The sequence below is a fragment of the Prinia subflava genome, chromosome 2 (assembly GCF_021018805.1).
Source record: "Prinia subflava isolate CZ2003 ecotype Zambia chromosome 2, Cam_Psub_1.2, whole genome shotgun sequence".
In the NCBI taxonomy this organism is placed as follows: Eukaryota; Metazoa; Chordata; class Aves; order Passeriformes; family Cisticolidae; genus Prinia; species Prinia subflava.
The window spans coordinates 112,295,185-112,317,353 of NC_086248.1; the positions used below are offsets into that span (position 1 = coordinate 112,295,185).

The window sequence follows — 22,169 nt, forward strand, 5'->3', positions numbered from 1 at the left end:
TTAGGTGACTGGGACTAGAAGCCTCTTTAGTTTCCCACTGTCACCAAAGCATCATCCATAACCCCCACTCATCAACTGGCACTGTTTCTACTGCATTTTGTCAGTTAATTGCTTTTCTTCAGGGAAGAACTCGGTGTTTTGTTAAGTTTTGTTGTTAGTTTTCATAGTTATTGGTCTTAGGAAATCATCTTGGCTACTCTGAACTTAGTATTCGTTTAATTTCAGGCCATTTTATATCCTGAGTAATATGATTAGTGCTCATATTTTAGGACTGTATTTTCTTAATTTAAAAAAAAAAACAAACCAAGTTACAGGTAAATATTGTGGCAAAGGGTTCCTCAAAACGCTGAGCAGAATATTCATCTTTGTGGCAGATGGTTCTACAGTAATTGCTGATGCATAGTCTTTTGAAAAAGGAAGTAAGCTGCTCATGAGTTTATGGACTAAGCATTTTGACTAAATTAACTTGTTTATATCAGCATAATGCTTTTGCAGTGAGCTTAGAGTTAAAAAGTACTGCTTATATTTAACAAGTAGGATTGACTTAACTTAGTGATTGCACAAAAGAAAAGAACTAATATTTCATTTAGCAAGTATTTCTTAGATTTTGTCGAACAAGGAGATAGTTTTATTAATCATTCCTGGTTCTATTAAGCAAAACCCTAAAATGTCTAAATCCAAGCATTAATGTATTTTGTAGGGCATTTACAGTGTAGTTTTCAGAAGAGATGGGTTTCTCATTGACTAATTTATCTTTTTTTTATTCTTGCTATAAGTTTAAATTATCATTATATGGATGAATAGTAGTGATTCTTAAGCTTTAAAATTTAATTTTTTTAACGTCTATTTAATTTAAAAAATATGAACAGCTGCCTGTGAGAAGGACAACTGCTTTCTTCAAGGGATAATTTAACTAAATATATATAAACATTTATTCCATGCTTATCACCATAGTAACTGGAGCCTCAAGTCAGTGTGCTTTGATGAGCAGGGTTGCAAATGCTGTAGTGAGCCAAGGCCTGAACTTCTGTATGAAAACACAGTTCCACATTTTGTTGAGGCACAGCTAATCCCTGCTACACCTTTTTGACCTTGTGCCATTATTTGCACTCCCAGGGCTGCAGGCATGGCAGAAGCCTGGGAGTGAATGTGTTTGAAAATCTACAAATTAAGCTGATTACAAAGCTGATCTGGAAGTCACTTGTTTGGGGTCTGACTGTGCTGTAGCTGAAATTGTTGAAAATTTTCTGGGCTGGAATTTAAGCCAGTTTAAGTGAGGAAATTATCTAATCAGTATTAATTTTGAAATGCTTTTTGTGACTTGGGAAGTATATCCCTGAGCCACACGTCTGCTTGGTGCTGTTTGAGAATGGGAGATGCTGTCAGGATTGACTTTTGATGTCTCCTCCCATATGCTGACCTCTGACAACTGGCCACAGAATTTTATCAGAATGTTCACTTCAAAGATTCTGTTACAATTAACTTCATTGCATCTTTTATTTTTATTTTTTTATCTGTACCTAGACAACTGCTGTCAGAGAAACCTCATCTTTTTACTTCAGCTTTCATTTTGACAGCAGCAAGGGCAGTACCAGCTATTTCTGTAGCCTGTTTGTAAGTAAATCTCAGATGTATTCGTGTTTCAGATGCTCCCTCTATCTTAAAAAACATGGCAATATGTGCTTTATAACTACAAAACTCAGGCTTTAAAACTCAGAAGGACTTTAAAACCTTTATCCTGAAAACTTGATGAAGGCTTTTAATTTTTATCTGCTACACTAGCCAGACCATCCTTTTGACCCTCTAAGATTACACTGCCTTTTTATTTTCCAGTGCACTTTAGATCATCACTTCGCCATCCAAGGTCTTGATCCCATGGAGACTTGCACACTTGTTTAACAATTCACGTTTCAAACAACACCACTGATTTATGATTCTTCAGTTGCTGTTACTTGATTTGAAGACAGATACTGGGGCATCAGCATTAATCCTGCAGTATTTGCAAACAGAACAATGATTTGCAGGTGGAGCACAGCACAGCAGTTAATCACACTGGCAAACTGCAGTGTGAAGTGTGATATTGTATAGCCATTTATAGCCCGAGTTTTCAAGAGCTGTAACTCTGCTTTTGGCTTGGCCAGCTTCCATGGCTGTTGTAGATTACATTTGCAATCAAGTTGTTGCCAAACTTCCACTCAGTGTTAAGGTCATGTTTACTACTGCGCAGCTGCATAGTGAGGAGCTGCAGTAAAAGCAAAATAAACTTAGGACTGTCTGAGGAGCAACTCTCTGCGGGATTGGAGAGCAAGTGGATGTTGGGCAAAAGCTCAAACTGACTGTAGACCAAAGCAGAATATTTTTGGCAGCATTTAAATTTTACTGTTTCATTACAGCTGATGTATTCATGGCTGCAGCTCTAATAAAAACAACTAGTGAATGTTCTGAGTGCTGTTTAAAAAGAACATAGATGTAAGAAAACTGCAGTCTGCAGCTCTCCATATGTGGTGTTGGAATGGTGCTAGGTTTTCATCTATTAGCCAGAGTGAGGAGCCTCCTAAAAACCCCATGCACATTAAATTTCTGGCATTGCTCATTAAAAGAATGCTGTTGGAACACTTGAGGACTTGTTACTTTTCCAGGGAATGGCTACAAAGGCTAAATGTGCTCCTCCCAGCTGAGGGTTAAAGTATACTGCAAATGAGCTGCAATGGAGTTCTTGTTATGATTTAACTGTTCTGGGTAAGACAGCCACACCCATATCCCCCTTTTTTGTCTTAAAACCTCCTAGATAGATGCATTTTTGCTGGTGTGAATGCCAGCAACTCTTTGAGCTTAAAAAACCCAAAAACCATGGCTGGGGAAGGACTATTACTGCCACTAATGTTTTGACAAGCCTTTTTTAGCTAGCTTTAAGTAATGAGGTCTATGCAGTGATGATCAGCTGCATTTGATAAGCAAAAGTCCCCAAAGTACTAAATTTTCTGTGTGAAAACAGACCACAGAGCCAAGGAGAAGGATTTTTGTATTATCCTTATGTGAGGAAAGAGATAAGTTTATATCTTTTGTTAAACACCAAAAATCCATAGAGGAGAAACACCTTACGGTCTTACTTGTATAAAAGCTTCAGCTGGAATTCTCAACTTTTAAAGACCAGGTAATCAAATATAGAATATTAGTGGGCAGGAAAACAAATCTCTTTATTTTTGGTACCCAAAAAATATTTGTTTTCCTTTTCTGAAAAGTTGATTTTGAAACTGGTATTTGGGGGTATGATCATACTAGCTTTGTGAGGTATTGCAAATACAAGTGCAAAGGTTCACAGAACACTGCTAGAATTGGAGATGCAATTGAGTTTTAGCCTCAGTATGGGTTGTGTGCTCTCAAATCTCAGTGAACCTGGGTGGGGTCTGAAACATTTTTGTCCTACCTGGAGTCAGTTCTTTTTTCTACTGTCAATTTTTGCTGATCTGTTTTTGTTTTACTATTATTCCTCCTTATAGACATGATGAAAACTAATTTGAAATAATTCTCATTCTTATTGTGGTGGCTTTACCCTGACTGAACACCAGGTGCCCACCAAAGTGCTATTACAGCTTTCCTCATCTGGACAGGGAAAAGAAAAATATAACCAAAGGCTCATGGGTTGAGATAAGGGCAGAAAGAGATCACTCACCAGTTACTGCTGTGGGGAAAAATGCTCAACTTGGGGAAACGAATTTAATTTATTAGCAATTAAATCAGAGTAGGATGATGAGAAATAAAAAAATCTTAAAACTCCTTCCCACACACACTCCCTTTTTCCATGCTTAACTTTACTCACAAATTCCCAAGATGCAGGCACTTTTGCAGTTCTCCTGCTCTTATTTGTTATACTCAAATTATTGAAAGTAAAACCACTTTTGTTATTACAGATAGAAATTACTCAGAAATGGCAGTGCATCACCATAGACTGTTTTAAGTGTCTTTTACTAGACAGGCCAAATACCTTAAAGAAAGCCATTTTGGACTGTAAAATTTTAAAATGATTTAATGGCTTCAGTCATGCTGAATGTATCTTGCAATAATATCCAGGGATCATACGAGTGTTTCATATTCCATGGAAGTGGGCTTCCAAAACAATGTGTTGATTTGCTTCTGAGCTGGAGGCGCTGGAGTTGCCCAAGTTCAGGTTTCAGCTTCAGAAATCTAACTGAAGCAGGAGAGTCCTCAAAACCATTCTGGTTTTCTGTGCTCGTTTCTTGTGTTTGTTTTGCCAGGCACTCCTGTCCTCTGGAGACTCTGGTTCAGCTCCCCAGTCAAAATCCTCCTATGCAAGGGTAGCACAAAAAGGAGCCATACGGGGGTTAAAGATCTGGGACCCATTAATGCTCAGGTCTAGGTAGATCTGTAGTTTAGGAAGGATTGTACCCTACAGTTTATTTACACTAATTCGGAGTAAGAAAGGGTTGAGGCCAATAAAACCTTAGAGAGCCAAATGATTATTTTAACCCTTCATCTTGTTATAAAGTAATATTTTGAATGAAAATAAATCACACTTGATGTTTATCACTTACATTTACGAGCCATAGTAATTTTACAGGTGTGATAGAGGTATATATAATAGTTTATATAATGTTACTTAGTTATATACAGTCTTACTTAGGAAATACTACTTACAGAGCTCTTTAAATAAAAACAGGGGTTTGCAGAAAAAAAAATTGTCACAGAATTTCTGCTTTCTAGATTCAACAAATGATGTGTCCCAAAATTAACTCTTTGCATGTATATATTTCATTTTCACTAGATATGCTTGAAAATGAAAAAGCTTTTTGGTTAAGGTTTTAGATGGCATATATTTTTCTAGTCTTTATTTGAAAAGTAATTTTTGAAGGATCTTTAGTATTAGGTAGTGTTTTAAGGAACAAGAGACAATTTTCCTTTTTCAGAATGCCCCAATTTTTTTCTGTTTCTTACAGCTTCTAATATTCTTTTTTTTCAAATCAAGTAGAGCAAGTAGATGCTTAGCAACTCTGAAATTCAAATTCTGAAATATCTGTGTATGTAGCTTTGGTTAAAACATTGTGGATCAGTTTATAATATTGGAACTGAAGTGAAACCCAGTAATTCTTGTTTCCCAGACAAGTTCTAATTAGCTACTTTATACTCTGTCCTTTGCCTTCTTATCTTTAAGTTGACTTTAAGTTTAAGTTGACTCCAGAATTTTGTGTTTCTAAGCTGCATTTTCAAGTTGTAAGACAGTGATTGTTTTCAGGAGCTTTAAAAACTCCATAACTTCTTTTCAAATACAGGGGGAAAAACCCTAAAAACAAACAAACAAAAACCCAATCAAACTCCCTACTAAAAGAAATAGAACAGAAGTCATAACTAATGTGATTATTGACATGATGTCATTTTAAGTGTCTGCAAGTCCTAATGGAAACTTGATGTCAGGTTCACTTTAAGTCCTTGCACTCACAGTGAGTCAAATGGATGCTGATGTGCAGCGTCCCTCAGTAAAGATTTTTACTGGACCCAAGGAGATTTTCCAAGATGATCTTGGCTACCTTTCAAAATTTATCACTGAGGTTGCTTTTTAATCTGCTTTCTATATCAGAGCTTTATCTGTATTCACTCTGAACTTTGAAAAGACTCTTCAGACATTTCATTGTACAAAATGTCATCAACAGATATAATTATGATGAAAAAAAGGGACAGCTAGGGTGGCTTTACACAGCTGTCACTTTTCCCTCTGGGACTTATTAATGTTAAGCAAACAAGATTCTGGTTGCCTTGCAGTCTTTTTTCAAACTATGCTATCTGGCCTATGTTGTTTCATTATTATTATTATTATTTTAGATATACATTTACCACATGTCATGATAATTTTGCAGGGTTAATTGCTTGTGAATAGGAACAATTTTGTTCTGAAAAATTGCCCCGAGCACAGAGCGTGATTTGATTTGGTCTGTAAATTGCAGATAGTGTAGATAAGGCTTTGATTAATGAAAATTTAACACTACAAAATTTAACACTATCAATCAGAGCTGGCTTTTCTGACCTGACATTTAGACTCCTGTGGAGCTGACCAAGGCTTGCAGCTGGATCTGTTTTCACTAGGTGTTGATTGTGTGCAAGCCAAAACACAGCCTGCATGGTTATACCATAGTTGGTTTTGAAATAGCAGCAAGGATTTGAAGATGAGAAAGATCTGTAATATGTTTTTTTCACTTACGTCTTTAATAGGAAGAAGGGGTTCTGAGCAGCATGGAAGACCTTTGGAGCAGAATTTGTATTTTGTCTAATCCTTTCTACATCATTTTGCTCCACTGGGCTTTGATCTGGGATTAGAGCTGTGTGTATAGATCTGTATATATATATATCTCTCAATTGCTTATTTGTGGCAGAACAATTTCTTGAAGTTCCTGCAAACCTGGAAACAGGGTGAGTAGGGTGTCTCTAGTTCTCTGAGTGGGCAAACCCATAATACTCTTCAACACAGAAAATGGTGCCCTGGCTCATTATTACCCATCACATGCACAATGTTTCCCCTGGTTTTTTGAAGTCACTGCTACAAGAGGCCTCAAGGACTCCTTGTCCCCTTTGTGTGCATGTGTTATTCCCCCTGTCAATGGCAGGAGTTAGCTGTACACATCAGGAGGAGGGTTTACCCATTGGACTAAACTTAGCAGAGAATATAAAAATCTCTTCTCTAAAACTGGACTGTTTAAATGTCACTCTTACCTCTGCATTCTGTGATTTTTTTTTTTTTTTTTTTAAAATTTTTTTTTTTTTTGCTGAAGAAGGAAACAGTTGTGGAAGAGCAGCTGGGAAATGTGATGATAGCACAGTGTTACCTTGATGGAAATTGCAGCTCAGGGCTGTAGGTCAAGTGTGGCACAGAATCTTGAATGATGGAAGTGAGCTGTTTCTCTGGAAAAAAGTAGCCATTAAGCTTGATCCTGGTAAAAGCTGATTGTTACTTACAGGCATCATAAATAGTTGACCAAAGAGAGGATTCCTTTTCCTGTTACATAAGATATATTTTCAAGTATTCAAATATTATTTTCAGTAGTTAGGCCAGATGTTAAGTTCTCCATATCATTGTGATTTTTTTGTTCCTCTTCTACTACTATCTGGATAGCTGATACCTTCAGCCATGTAAGTGAAATTTATATACATCAGATATATCTGGACATAAATGGTGTTGGACCTGATGTGTTCAGGCTTTTCCACTATATAAGTAATTCCAAAAGAGAATAGTAATAATGGGACATAAACAAGGGTGCAAGAATGGTTTAGCTTATAAATGCTTGATCTTTCATTTTATGAGCTTTTTTTTTCCCCCCGTTTTTAAATCTTTGGTAATCCTGGGTGGAAGCTGTCAGGCGTGGGGCACTCCAGCATGTTTAGAGCTCCTACACATTTCCAAATTGAGAACTGCGAGAGAGTGACATCTTAGCTAGAGAAAAGCTCCCCCCTGTGGAGGAGATGAACCTGCGCTGTGACAAGGAGCAACCATAAGAGCATCACGCCGTGATTTTAAATTAGCAGGAAAGAGGGTTACAAGGACTGTGGGACTTTGCAAATACTGGAATACAGAACCTTGCTCCCTGTTACTTTTTTTCTCAAAGTTAATTTTTCATATTTTGTATGACTTATTTCTAAAACTGTATCTCAGTTATAACTGTTTGCTGTGTGTAAGTAAAACTGGATCATTTAAATAATATAACGTGGCCACAGTGGACTCTGTAGTGTTAAAGGCATCTAAAGCAGCTGATATTTTTACAGATTTTGCTCTCTGTAGCTCTTTGCTGAAAAGCCTTAGTATTTGAAACATTTCTGTGAATTGAAGTTTGTAGAGCTTCTTTTTTTTTTTTTTAGGTTTGCTCATCTGTATATCTTAAAGATCTGTATTTACATGATTTTGAATCTTGCTCTGATTAGTGGCCCTTGCTAGAAGGCTCTGCTGAGCTCACAGCCCTGTGTGACTTGGAAAATAAAGCTGCATAAAAAGCCTAAAGATGAAATTGTGATGGAGGGGCTGGAATTAGAACTTGATATCAAATTCCTGCTAGAAACAGTATTTTTACCTTTGAGCTGAATATGATTCATGCTTGTGATCTGAAGGTGGAAGGCTCTGGCTCATTAGCACATTAACAAAACCCTGAGGCATTTACTCCCATAAATGCTAATGTTACTCCCCTGAGAATGAAGCACTTTTGGGGAGGGGGCAGATGGATCTCTAGTATCACAGTGGAGTTTTAATTTTATCAATTCCAATTCATCGCCAGCTAAAGAGGACGGAGACAGCACCGAGCGCTCTGACTCACTGCAAAAAAAATCAATATTGAGCTCGGGTATTGGGCTTCTGTCCATTGGCCACGTGGTGAATTGTCACCTTGTTCAGAGGGTGCTGGGTTCCAGCTTGTGGCACCCAGCAGCAAACTTTGGTTACAAAAGCATGAGATCAGCAGTGGTGACGTGAGATTTCTGTCTTCAGAAATGTTGTGGTGCACCTGCTTATTTTGATAGAGTTGGGAGTCATCTTTGAAGTAGGGAATGGTTGCTCTGTTAAGGCAGTATTATCCTCATTTGTGAGAACTGTGGAAGGTTTTTTACAACCTAACCAATTCTATGGGTCTGTATTTCCTGTTAGTAGCTCCATCTACTGAGTGCCCGGAGTATTTCTGATTGCTGCTTTTTTCCCTACGGCAGTTTTTGTCTGGTTTCTCACGAAATTGAAGCTCGTGTCAAGCACACTTTGTCTTGCTCTTCTCCTTCCTCTGCACCCCTCCACCACCAATATTAAAAGTTTTTTATGAAAAACTGAGGTTTTTATGAAAAGCTGAGGTCCCCCACTGAGTTGCTTTAGTTTTATGAAATTACAAATCTGAACACAGTACACAGGATGAAATTCGTGTCCCTAATGACAGAGGGGCTGCATCATGAGCTGAACTGTTATATTATAACACCAGGGAATCCCCAGGAGATGGACAGGAAATTAGTCTTTATAAGCCCCATGTTTCATCATGATATCCTAAGAGAATGAAAGTAAAATAAAAGTTTTACTGTTTTTAGTATTCACATGGCAGTGATTTCTGCAAAGCGACTGTGACCTGGAAGAAATGGCTTTAAATCTCTGAATCCTCAGCAGTTAATTTTCTTTTACTGGAGCAGTGGGAATTGAAATAGTGATAAAAATACAGAGGAGAAAACTTAACAGAGCTGGACATTTACTCTTGACTGGAATGACTAATAATTTGTACCTGCTCACATTAAATGAAGTCTTGTTTGAAAACTTGTAGACTATAGTTGAAACAATTTCAGAGATGTGTTCTGGTGTTTTTGAAGTAATTTAAAGCACTGGTTTCTATCACCTATTGCAGATTGCACTAAAGCCTTGTCCTTTTTTCAGGAATTCTGCATTAAAGGGGCTGAAAAACCAGATAACTCAGAGCTGTCTGAGATTTGACAGTCAGCCCACTTTTTTTTTCACTGCATCCTGAAGACCATTGTCTCATTTAGTTTTTGATTTCTATGAGATTTTAATAAAAGCCCAGGAGGTAAGATGGAGATGGGCTAAAATTGATGCCACTCTTTTCTCCCCTCAGTTGAAATTCTTCGTTATGCAGTACAAAACTAGCTTGAATGTTGTTCAGCAACATGAGCAACATGCTTGGCTTGGCTGAGCTGTGCCAGCTTCTGCTTGGAGTACTTCCTCTAATGTCTTGAGGAGTGCTGCCCCACAGAGTATTGATGTACTCAGTTGCTGTGCCCTCTGTGTTGGAGGTATAAGGGCTTCCTTGCTCATTCCATACCATGGAATACAGTGCTGCTTCTCCCACCCTCTTGGATTATTCCATTAAAAGTTACTGAATGACCTGGAGGCTTTATATTTTGTAAATAGCCACTTACTCCAGAGCCTTCAAGGAGAATGTAATGTAATGGATTGAACAGCGGATGCTGAGAAAGGCTTTTCTGTCTCTCCATTGATGAAAGATGAGAGAGGGGATGTAGATAAGCAGTGACAGGATGTGAAACCTGAGAAGTTTGAGATTAGTATGAAATCTATGGAAAGTTATTGACACTGGGCTTAAGTGAGCCAGAAGCTTAAAGCTACTTACCAATAAAAACCACGGGGAGCTCAGCAGGAGATTTTTGAGGTTAGGAACAGTCTTTCTAGCAGAACAGAGAAGAAGCATTAAAGGTGACTGAGATAGAGACTACCAAAAGACACTTTCTGGGAGTTCTCTGCTATTGTTATACTTTCATATGGAGACTCCTAGTGACTGTTTCCCCCAGTGCCTGTGAGTCAAAAGCACACTCTGAGATTCTTCTGTCTCCTTCTTGTACCATGACTCCAAGCCCATGCCCCTCCAATGTTTTCCCTTTAGATATCTGGACAGAAGCTGTGTCTCAGATTAAGGCACTGTTCCTCATGGATTTGTAGAACGGAGTAGAAGGACAGAATTGTGTCTTAGCTGTCCTAGTCATGGTTCTCCAAGGATAAAGGCTATAGACAGACTGCAAGGTGGCAAATAATCTCCCTTTCTTGTGCTGTTTGGATCATCTCTGAGTTCTGGAGCTAAGTATATGGCAGCATTCCTTCTTTGCTTGCTTTTTTGTGTTTGAGGGCTGCTGCTGGCATTGCAGGGCTAAAGCAAAAAGAAGTCAAAATTGATAGCTGCTTTTATTATTTTAAAAGGGAAAAAAAAAACCTGCAAGAAAATTTTCACCTCTGTGGCATACACATTGTAGTTTCATGTGGATATTACTGACAGTGTTACCATCACTCCTGGAACAGCAAGCTCCCAACCTTGTCTCTGCTGTGCTGAGAATGAGCAGAAGGTCCAGTTAACCACCAGCAGAGTCATGTAGTTCTTGCCCTTATCATGATCCACCGATAGTTTGTTTTTTCTTCTCCCAGGATTGTTCAAAGGCTGCAGATCCCAGGTGGGATACCAGTTCCTCACTGTTGGGATAAAGGAAGTAGGAGTGCCTGTTCTCTGGGGGAGGGAAACGAAGGTGTTACAGAGAGCGTGCAAAGCATTTGTGCATGGACAGCAGCACCAAGACTCTGGTTTGTCCCAGTGAGGACAAACAGAATATCAGTGCTTTACACTTGGTCATTGCAGATGTGCAACTATGATTTTTTTTTATTATTTAATATTTTTAGCATAAAAATTGATGGAGAGGCTGTCATTGCTTTTAGGCTGTGTCTCCAATAGACATCTGTTTGTATCTGTGTGCTCATAGTGCAATTCACTGTGGGTCAAAGGATTACGAACTCCAATGGCTGCAGTGGGAGAACTCACAAACCTTATGGTAGAGACAGAGAAACAATGCAGACAGAACTGCTTTGTCTCTTCCTCGCTTGATGCCACCTTGTCTTCCTGAGGCTGAAAGCCAAGGCTCCTGGGGATCTGAAGCCTTAAATCCTGGTATCAGGGAGAGGGGGAAAAGGAAGCAGTCCAAGGAATGCTGGTGAAAGCTGCCAAGCATGCAGCACGGAAGGCCTATGGGCAGGAGTGTGTGCCTCTCCTGGCCAAGCTCTGGATTAGCTACACTAAAGGGGACTTTGCAAGTCATCACTTGGGAGCTTTGCAGAGTTAAGGGAAAACATGAATATTGCAAGACTCATTAGACTGCTGCTTTGTGCTTCAGGGTTGACGTAGCTATTCAGGCAAGGCTCACTGCTTTGAATTTTGACAGTCATAGCATTTGTTTCAGATCTCAGAAAGAGGTTAGCATTTACAACGTGCCACGTCCTTATTTAATCAAAGCTTTGCTTGAGGCTTCAGAAGAATGGAACACAGCACATACATCAAAATTTTACATAGTAAGTGAGGGCAGTGCTCTGAACCAAGTGAAAAAGAACCTCTGCTGGCACACACAAAAGCCTTGTATTACAAAACTTACACCTTTATTGTACAGAAGTTTAGTTCACATCTTTTATACAAAGAATTTTATAAATTGGATCTTCTGATTCTTTGCTAGTCTGGAATCAGTAAGGGTCACTGCATTTGCAAACCAATGGACAGAGCTTCAGCTGAAGCCAGTAAGACCTCTTTATCATATGAAAGTAGAGCATGGAAGACTTGAGGTGTATTATTTTTGTTTCATATACAGTCAGATGGTAGGAGATACCAAAGCCTGTAGTAGCTGCACTAAACACAAAGTTTTGTGCAAAATCTAATGGTCTAATACAAGCCCTATGCAGGATCACAACTGTAATAATCATGACTAGTAACTTCCTTTTGAACCCTGTTACTCAGCAGTATCAAAGAGCTATCTGCTACCTCTGAATATAGATGTGACACAAAGATTTGGAATGTTCGTTTCATTTTCCTTATGAAAATGACAGCTGGACACTTCATGACAAAAATCTTGAAGTCTCTCATTTATAAAATGACTCCAGCTCTGAGTGCTTTCAGCTGGATTGACACATTGTCAGCATTTTCTGACATATATACTTAATCCTAGTGTTATTGTGTCCTGAATTACAGAGTTCTGTATAAAAATGGAAATATTAATTAGAAAAAACTGTGTAAAGAACAAACTCGTCTGGAGATTTAAATGCTGCAGATTGAATAATGCATCAAACTGTCACAGCAACAGTTTTGTAGTGACTCAAATTCTATGAATATTCAACAGAGTTTTCCTGGATGACAGAAATTCAAAACATTACTTTCCAGAGAACTGCTCAAGTCTTGGGTCTCCTTTACTAGGAGCAAATGTTTACTTTGTTAGCAAAGCACTTGATGAGCAAGTGGAAGTTCATGGGACATTTTGCTTTACATGTGTGGAGTATCAGAGCTGGTGGTATGGATACTCAGCCAACATCACGTGAATAATCTTTTATTTAAAACTAGTGCAAATTGCATTTCTGTGTGCTTAAACCTCACCCAGGGGAGAAGGATATAAGAGCTGATAAATGCCATTTACACCTTCCCCAGAGAAGTGATTAACCAGTTCTCATCCTTTCTATCCCTGCTGCTTTCTATGAAAGGGGTGCTGCAATCCTGGGCAGCAGTGTTCAGTCTTAGGATATGGGAATGTACAACACAGTTGCTCTTGCTGTTCTCTCCTTCCTTTCAAAAACAACTTGCTTCATCTGCAGCCTTTTTCTTGATCATCCTCTGAACTGCATTGCTACAGGACCTGCTAGGTTGTGAGAGAAGAGGTGCCCTGTTTGGCATTAATGTGGGCATGAGAATTTGCCTTAGGAAGGGTATACTTCCAGCTGGCTGAGAATAACAACCCTCCTGTGCCAGGGTCAGCTGGATTTATTCACAGCAGCATTTCTTAAATGCTGGAGAGCTAGGACACTGTGGGTCTCACATGTTTTTTACTAGGACAGAAGTTTGTGAATTCATGTGTCACATGTATTTCTTGCCAGTGTGTCAGTGTGCATACGTGTTCATATGTACAAACAAAACAAACCAAAATATGCAAATTATTGCACAATAAAAACATTCTTCTAGCAATGTAGAGACAGAACTGATTCACAGCTGGAAGTCTAGAATCATTAAAGCATGTTGTCTGGAAGCTTCTGCTAAAATGCTGGCAATAACACTCCTGGCTGAAGTGTAGGTTTGAATTCGGTCAGGTTTTTTCATTGTGAAGAATTCTTTCTAGGAAAAGTCTAGGGAAGAAGACTATTTCTAGATTTTCATGTCAGTAAAATTTGCCCATGTGATGTTGCCTTAGGGTGGAGCTGCAGCTGGCCTGCTCACCGTTCCAGCAGTGTCACATCAGTGCCACTGTCAGTTCTCTTGGCTGTACAAATCTGCAACTGGTAAAGCCTTTCGATTAATAATTCAGAGGAAGAAAATACTTCTTTGCTAATTCAATTCTGTCCTAAATCTTTACTTTTCACACTATATTACAGGAACTAACTGCACGTTAATAAACACTGCTGAGTGTTATCACCTTAACCATCTGCATTTTAGCACACTGGATCTGTGTTTCCTAGAAACACTAGCTTTGGGTGAGGAACATAAGGTACTTTGGAGTGCATTCTCAAAAAGCACTGGCTGCATACCCTCTGCTGTCTGATTCTCTAAAACCACTGCCTTTTTAAATACAATGTTTTCAGCTCATTTAGATGGCCATAGTAGAGAGGAAATTGTTTAGGTCCTTTATTACGAAGATCAAAAGTCATGTTTACCATTTACATACACAATTTACAAATTATTCACAAAGGGAATAACAGATATGCAGGAACTGACAGCTTATTTCAACCCAAGCTGAGGACAGGACAAGAGTCATTGTTTCCTTGCTTCCCTGCCTGTACTGGAATAAAAGATATGTCTGGTTTGTGTTGTCTGTTTGTGTTAAACACTGATCTAGTGTTTATGAAGCACCTTTAGTTATAAATATGCAAATGCTTACATGCTTATCTTTATTTGAAAGTGTGCAGTGCATGTATAAACGTGCACTGGGATCTGTGCCCTTCACACTACTGTTTGTTGGTCAGAAATCTTGTCAATTAATATAAATTAAACAATTAATACAGTGGTCAGGCTTGAAAATGTTGATTTGTAAGGTTTAACTGATTTCAGTAATATGCTATTAAAATAAAAATGGAGTTTAATATCAGAACTCTTAGTCTAAGAACTAAATTAAGTATGGCTGCTGTATCTCTCAGGGATACCATATGATCTTAAGATAGGTCTTAGCCGTGTTGTTAGATGTCTTGGATAACACAGCTGATTTATTGCTCTTCCTTCATCATGTTTTATACCTTTTCCTAATGCTATTTCAAAGACTGGGAAACTTAACAAAAAAGAATCCTCTTTGAGAGATGTGGTAAATTAGCAAACGTCACAGAATATCTTACAGCACTTAACAAAAGGGAGAATGAGTTCCCAAATCCCTTGGTATGAAAGCACAATACCAACAGTGCATTAGCTGCCATTTAGCTAAACCTACAAATAACCATATTTTTAATTTTTGGTGTCCACTGGGAAGACAGTATGTCAAAATGCTTGAAGGAACACACCAATTTTGAAGCAAACACAAAGGCAAATACAGAAATCACCAATGTGATGTTAATCCAAATTCTAAGCAATGAAGCAAAACACTTCACAAAAGTTTTTACATCTAGTCTGAATAATCCAAATACTTACAACAGTATTATGATATGACTTCCTACCCAGCTATCAAATATCCTTTACCATGAACCCTTCAGTATTCTCAGGGTGACAGATAATGAATGTTGCAGATGCCATGGTAAACTTAAAATACAGTAATAGGCAAATATTTTAGTGGCACCAGCTGTATATACAATGTAGTTGTTGGAACCTTATGGACAAAGCAGTGTTCCAGTATGCCTTTGTTAAGGCTTGTTGCTGGTTTAAAAAGGTAGATTTTTCTTTAGGGAGATTGTCCAGCAGTCTTGGTTTCCCATCTCTTCAGTGGAAGGTCTCTTTATTGATCCACATGAGACTGCGTGTTTCATTGGGTTTGCATTCGTACTCAATACTGCCAAAGCTGTTTCCCCACTGGCAATGATCCCGTTTGTGGTAGTTGTAGAATTTGACTTGCCAGACTGTCTCAAAAACGCCAATGTCATTAAACTGTGAGGAAGAGGGAATAGCAGTGTTAGTGAGCTGATTATTTTGTTGGTTTCTCTCTTGTCCTGAGAAATAACACTTGTGAGGCTGCAGAACATAAAACACCTGGTATAAGGATTATTGTTCCTCAGGTCAGTAAATCCACGACCTGTAAAACCTGCTCTAGCAATCAGAAAGTCTTTTGTGTGTAGTATTACATAAAACATGAATGATCAGATTCTGCACGTACTGTCCTCTTGCACTCACGCCTGGGATAGGCGAGGGAGTAAAAATATTCAAGTTGCCATATGGATAAATGTTACTAACAACAAGAATCAAAGCCATAATCTTTAGGATGACACAGCTTGATGTCTATACTGTAGATCGTGTACCAGTGATCTGCAGTGATACAGAACATCCCTTTACCTTTATACCATACCTAGAGGCTGCAGTTGGGGTTGGGAAGATTCTTCTTTTGCTCAGTCTGAAACCTTTAATGTTATCTGCCTTTTTGAGTCTGGTGTTTGCAGTGTCTTGACTGAGATGTGCTGGTCTTGCACCACTTACTACTTTCCTGGGATTCTATGCCACATTTTAAATGAGACTTAAGCAAGAGAAGTTCTGTGTGCATATCTGTAACTGCTAGTTGGACTGTGATAGTGCAGCTGAGTAACAGGAGCTAGTAAAGAGATAATCAGCCTGTTTAGTAGATAAGTGTCTAATACAGTGAAGTAGTGAGACACTGACTTCAAATTGTCTGTGCATGCAGCTTTGAAGTGAATGAGACTATGGCTATAGTAAATTCTGTAAAGTAAAGAGGTTTTTCCCTTTAAGCCACTGCTAGACCCTGTACATCATCAGAAAAATCTCAGTGAGGCTTTCAAGCATAAATTATGATTTCAGTTTTAATGGTAATGGAAAATTTGAGTTCCTATGCCTTGAGACATTGCAGAGAATCTCAAGTGTGGGTGTGAAGCCTGTATGTATTGCGATTGGTTCCAAGCCAGTATAGCTTGTTGATTGTGTTGTTGGAAGATACCAAATAGTGAATTTAGTGCAATTTAATGGTACCATTCTTCACTATTTTTTCCCTTTAAGTATTTCCATCACTCACTTTAATGACAGCTTCTTCACTTGACTGTTTTCCATTCCTATCATGTGCCTGGGAGCTGATCTTTGATCATCTGCCTGCTATAACCACAATTGCATAGTCAGTATGAAGGCTTTTACAGAGAGAGAGTTCCTGATTTACAAGCAGAGTCTTCTGTATCCAGATTTTTCAGATGGACACATTTGTTGTTGTTTTTTTTAATTCAAGATGTGGTTTGTAAGGTGCTGCTGTGTAACAGACATTACTTTAAACCTTCCCTCCGCCCACTGTGGAAAGTTAAATTTAGCCTTGACAATAGCAGAAGTTGCTGTGTGCTGTAAGTGGAGGGGTTTTACTCGGCTCCAGTTACAAGTGTTACCTTAAAGGAGTAACTGAAATATTTCTGCCACTTCCTTTGACCAAGAAACAATCAGATGTACAGGCTATTTTATCTCTCCTAGCAACTAAAATCTTAATTAAGGACTTTTTTTAATCGGTCACCTTTGATAGTCCTGATATACTCATAATGCAAAATAGTAAAGGTTAAGCACATTGGATATTACTGTGCACAGTCCACAAAACTTGTCAGAGAGGAGCATCAGCCACCTTCAGTGTGGAAACTAAGGAAGAAAAGGCATTTGTAATAACATTTGTAGAAGATATTGATGTGATTTGATATGACACAAGAGCAGCATTTCATTTCATTAATGTGAAGGATCTGAATTTCAAAAAGATAGATGAAGAAAGCAAATTTAATTTTCCTTCTGTGACCCAGTTTGCTGAGCTACCCTGAGTAGTTTGACTGCTGTGGGTTTCCAAGAGAAGGAAAAAATTAATTGCAGAGCTTTTCTACTACTTTGTGCCTCCCCCAGCCCAGCACTTAGCACATGCAGAATCTCTGTGGTGTGATGAATGTTCTGCATCTCAGAGCTCCCTGGAATTCCCATGGCTCCTGCAGCTGAATCCTGGCTACTCCACTGAGCTTGTACATGGGCATCCCCAGGGAGGATGGGGATCCCTGCTCTTTGAGGTCAGGCTTCAGGTCAAGCCTATTTCCCTGTCTGCTGTTCTCTATCAGCTGCTGCTATAGGAGTAAAAAGTTATTAATCACTCCAACTCCCTTTGCATGCTGAGATGATTTGATAGCTGTTACCTTGACTTGAGTTCTAGCTTCTTTATTCAATCTTAGACTAGTCTGATCAAGAAGGAAATGAGGCCCAAAGACAGGCTTCTAACTTAGTTTACCCCATTTTCCAGACAGTTTAGCAGTCTCTTGATAGGGTGATTTGACCAGTCAGGTAACAGAAACAAATAATCAGATTCTGGAATTCAGAGACAGGATTGCTGTTTAACATGTATGAACTCTGGCTGTTGTGGGTCAGATGTCTACTAGCCAGTTAAAGCAGCAACACAAAGAATTATTTGTTTAAAGTTTCAAAGCAGATAGGAAAGAAGTTCCTAGGGATCTTAATGGACTTGAAGCCATTCAGACACGAGATTGGCAGTATCAGAGTAGTTTTTGACTGCAGGACTGATGTCACAATCTATTTCTAATGTGAATTCAGTTTTTATGCCTTAAATAGTGTCCTTACCACCATAGGATGCATTGGGATTCTCTCTGTTCTAGAAAAGGAACTGGAGGCAGAAGTTCCTCATAGCTGAAGGAAATAGGAAGATTTAAAGCTGTTTGCAATAAGCTCAGTTTTGAAGATTCAGGAAGTAGGTATTCAAAGCAGTTTTCAGACTGGGGTATGTGAGGCTTGTTCCCTAAATCTGTTACAGCTCTGCTTAGCTAAGCAGCTAAATGATGAGTTAAACATGTAAATCCCTGTTGAGATGCCTATGTTTAACACTTAAAAGTATCATTTGTGGGTATCTAAGTCTGTGCTGATGAACCTATCTGTCAAGATCAGTTCCTAAAAGGAATTGAGGACCTGCTTAATGCTCAAAAATCCTATTAGCTTCACAGTTAATATCCCAGGATCTGATCTGTAAATGCAACTCTTTGGGCAAGTGTTGTGGCTACTAATTCTGATGCTGCAGCAAACCAAGCTTGTAACTGAAAATCAGACCCTCCTAAAAAGTTTCATTCGTGATTTGACTGAGTTTTCTCCAAAGGAAAAGTTAAACTTCCAGATTTTCAGAGTTCACATCAGTGCTGCAGTTAAAGGTAAAGGTGACCAGCAAAATAGGGATGCCTCTGTCAACGCAGATTTTTTTTGGGAATGCTGTCCTCTCTCCTCCTGGTATAAGGTGAAATATAACTACAGTGATCAGCAGTGGCATCCAGCAGCTGTGTTCAGCTTGTTGTGAAATAATGCTGTGTTTGGTTTTCCTGGGTGTTAAAAGGAGGTGGCTGTATATAAAAGTGATTAACGTAATCCTTCATATTAGTCTTAATAACCTAAGGTAATGAAATAGTAATGTGATGTAGGTCTCCAAAATTAAGTTAGGCACACTGTAATTATCAGAAACACCAAATGGAGATGTTACAGTTCTTATTCAGAAGGGGATTACTGTACTAAACTATGATTCCAGAAAAAAAAATACTGAAGAGCAATATGAAATCTTGTGTGCAGTAAGCAAATGTCATAAAATGCTGAAATCTGGTGGGCTTGCATAAGCTGGAACAGACTCTTGAGAGAGTTTCAGATGAAGATGGCTTTCTGCCCTGATTCCTTTTAGTGGTACAGAAGACATGGAATAAACAGCAGGAGTCTCTCACAACTAAAATCAGGAGAAGAGAAAAAACAAACTACCGAAACAAACCAAATCCTTCCCTGCACACTGAGCATACACACAAAGAGTGCTGAGGAATCTGCTGCTGCTCTTCATGTCTTCTGTCAGCTCTGCTGCCTTGTGGGCTGGAGCTTTTGTCATCTCACTTTGGGGCCATAGAGCCTCTCTTTAAGACTGGAGCGAGGAGCCACCTCAATATGAACTTAGGTTTGAGGATGTAGATAGTGGAAACATATGGGAAAAGAGAGAAGGCAGCCTTGGGTGTTGTTCTGATGCGTGCTGAAGGTGACAGATGGAAGGGGAGAGCAGTCACCCCTTGTGCTTGGGCCATGCTCTGTGCCAGCAAAAAATGGTGCTGCCAGGCAAAATCCCTCTATGCCAAGGGGTTGGATTGCTAGCCAAGAACTCGGTGGGAGCTGCCTGATATATAGTATGTCCTGTAGAAGGGGTGGGGGCTTCAGCTCACAATTCTTTGTGTTGCAGCACCTTGAAGGGTTTAGCAGATCTCTAGAAAACCTCCTACTTCTTCCTGGCCCTTACTATTTTCTTGGGAGAGAAGGCAGCAGGACTGACACAAAGCAAAGAGGAAGGTGGCAGCTGTGATCAGGTTTTGCCCTGGAATATTTCACCAGACCCTTTCTGGTGTCCTGCTGCCCTCCTCTGTCCTCTCATGCCAGACTTGGAGAACCACATACCTGCATGTTGACTTGGATGGGCTGTCTCTCCCCACTTTTGGTATGGGGCACCCCTTCTGTGTCGTAGATCCCTGTGTAAGAGGCCACTTGTGCATCCCGTGATTTTTCTTCCAGTGGGACATTGACACCGCCGATGCCCATGGTCCTGCAAAAAGACGGGATCCGGCCTTTCAGCCCCGAATTCCCCCTTCCTTGGCAGTCTGGAGCCAGCACAGGGGGTTTGGCAGCCTGGTAGCCGCTGTGCTGGGGAAAAGCTTCAGGGATTCTAGCAGACCTGCATGTGCTGCTGACTCATTGGGGCTCCTGAAATGTGTCAGGGCTCTGCAGTCGGCCAGGGAAGGGTGGAGAGGCAGGCGGGATCTGATTTCGAATGGACAGGGTGAGGTTAGTCGAATCTCTTCTGCCCCTCCACCCAGAGCTGGTTCCCCTTCTGGTCCCTGTGTCTGCTCTGCCATGCCGCAGCAAAGGCTTGGGCATTGTGTAGGAGGGGCTTCTTCCTCCAGCGAAAACCGCGGGGAAGGAGGGAGAAAAGGAGCTGGGCTTGGAAAACCTCCGGGAGAAGGTGGGGAGGGAGAGGCAAGGCAGCGACTCCCAAAGGTGGCATCCCCCCGAGCCAGCCGGGCGGAGCACCGCGAACAGCTGGCCAGGGACCCAGAAACGGGGCCACCGAAGTAAAAGGGCGGGGAGGGAGAAATCACGGAAAGCCCGCGCTGTCAGCCTGCCAGGAAAAAACATTAAACGTCTAAAAATAAAGCAGCGAGGAGGGAGGGCAGGGCAGGGCCGGGGGAGCCGCCCTGGAGGAGGACGGCCGCACTTACGTGGCCTGGACGGTGCCGGGTCGGAGGGACACCTCGATCTTGTACTTGGCGCCGGTCAGCAGCTTGATGGTGCGGTTCTGGCCGAAGCGCTGCCCGTCCACCTTGAAATACACGGCCCCGTCGTTGGGCTGGATTTTGAGGGAGACGCTGATTTTCACGAGGCCGGGGATGTCGCCCATCGCTTGCGGCCGGGGGGCCTGCGGGCTCTGCGCGCGTCTCGCCCCCTCCGAGGAACGGCGGCTGGCCGGGAGCGAGGGAGAGGAAGAGGAGGACGGAGAAGGAAGAGGAGGGGCTGCCGGATCCCAGCCAGGCCAGCCCTTCCCAAAAGCAGCGGATGAGGCACTTGATTATTTATTTTCCCTCCCACTAATCGCGGCGTAGCATCTGGGCGGTTGATGTCTTTCCTCCCCTCTTCTTTCCCCCCGCCTCCACTTCATCACCCCGCCCCATATCCCGGTTTGGGGGACATTTGCAGCTGCTCAGATTGCAGCCGGTTTCCAGGGAGTTAATCCGGCCCCGATTACTGCAGCCTTAATCCCGCAGCTCGGCCCGGGGGAAGCGAGAGGGGCCCGGCCCGGGCGCCGCCGATCAGCACCACGGGCACCGCGGACAGCGGCGCGGCGGGGCCGCCGGCGGAGGGAGCCCGAAAGCACCGCCGAGCCCTTCACTGAGGGGAGAGCCCCCCCAAACCATCCCCTGATCCCTCACCTTGGGGAGAACCCCCCCAAACCATCCCCCGATCCCTCACCTTGGGGAGTACTCCCCCCAAACCATCCCCTGATCCTTCACCTTGGGGAGAACCCCCCCAAACCATCCCCCGATCCCTCACCGGGGGGGAGCCCCCCCAAACCATCCCCTGATCCCTCACCTTGAGGAGAGCCCCCCCAAACCATCCCCTGATCCCTCACCGGGGGGGAGCCCCCCCAAACCATCCCCTGATCCCTCACCTTGAGGAGAGCCCCCCCAAACCATCCCCTGATCCCTCACCTTGAGGAGAACCCCCCCAAACCATCCCCCGATCCCTCACCTTGGGGAGAGCCCCCCCAAATCATCCCCTGATCCCTCACCTTGGGGAGAGCCCCCCCAAACCATCCCCCGATCCCTCACCTTGGGGAGAGCCCCCCCAAACCATCCCCCGATCCCTCACCGGGGGGGAGCCCCCCCAAACCATCCCCTGATCCCTCACCTTGGAGAGAGCCCCCAAAGCACCCCTGATCCCCTCACCTGGGGGAGTGCCCCCAAAGCACCCCCTCTCCCCTCACCTAGGGGAGCCCCCAAAGCACCCTCCTAT

At 41.4% G+C, this 22,169-nt stretch overlaps 1 protein-coding gene and 1 long non-coding RNA gene across 2 annotated transcripts in view; one reads left to right on the forward strand and one right to left on the reverse strand.

Moving 5' to 3' along the window:
• Positions 1 to 22,169, forward strand: part of LOC134547551 (uncharacterized) — a 38,212-nt gene that overhangs the window by 12,944 nt on the left and 3,099 nt on the right. The gene's annotated exons all lie outside the window — the stretch shown is intronic.
• On the reverse strand, positions 11,714 to 21,303 carry CNRIP1 (cannabinoid receptor interacting protein 1). Its single transcript, XM_063391635.1, has 3 exons — positions 20,879 to 21,303; positions 20,061 to 20,205; positions 11,714 to 15,560 (listed from the first exon to the last, which is right to left on the reverse strand). Exons 1-3 carry the CDS (start codon positions 21,055 to 21,057, stop codon positions 15,396 to 15,398), a joined length of 489 nt encoding a protein of 162 aa, XP_063247705.1. The 5' UTR covers positions 21,058 to 21,303; the 3' UTR covers positions 11,714 to 15,395.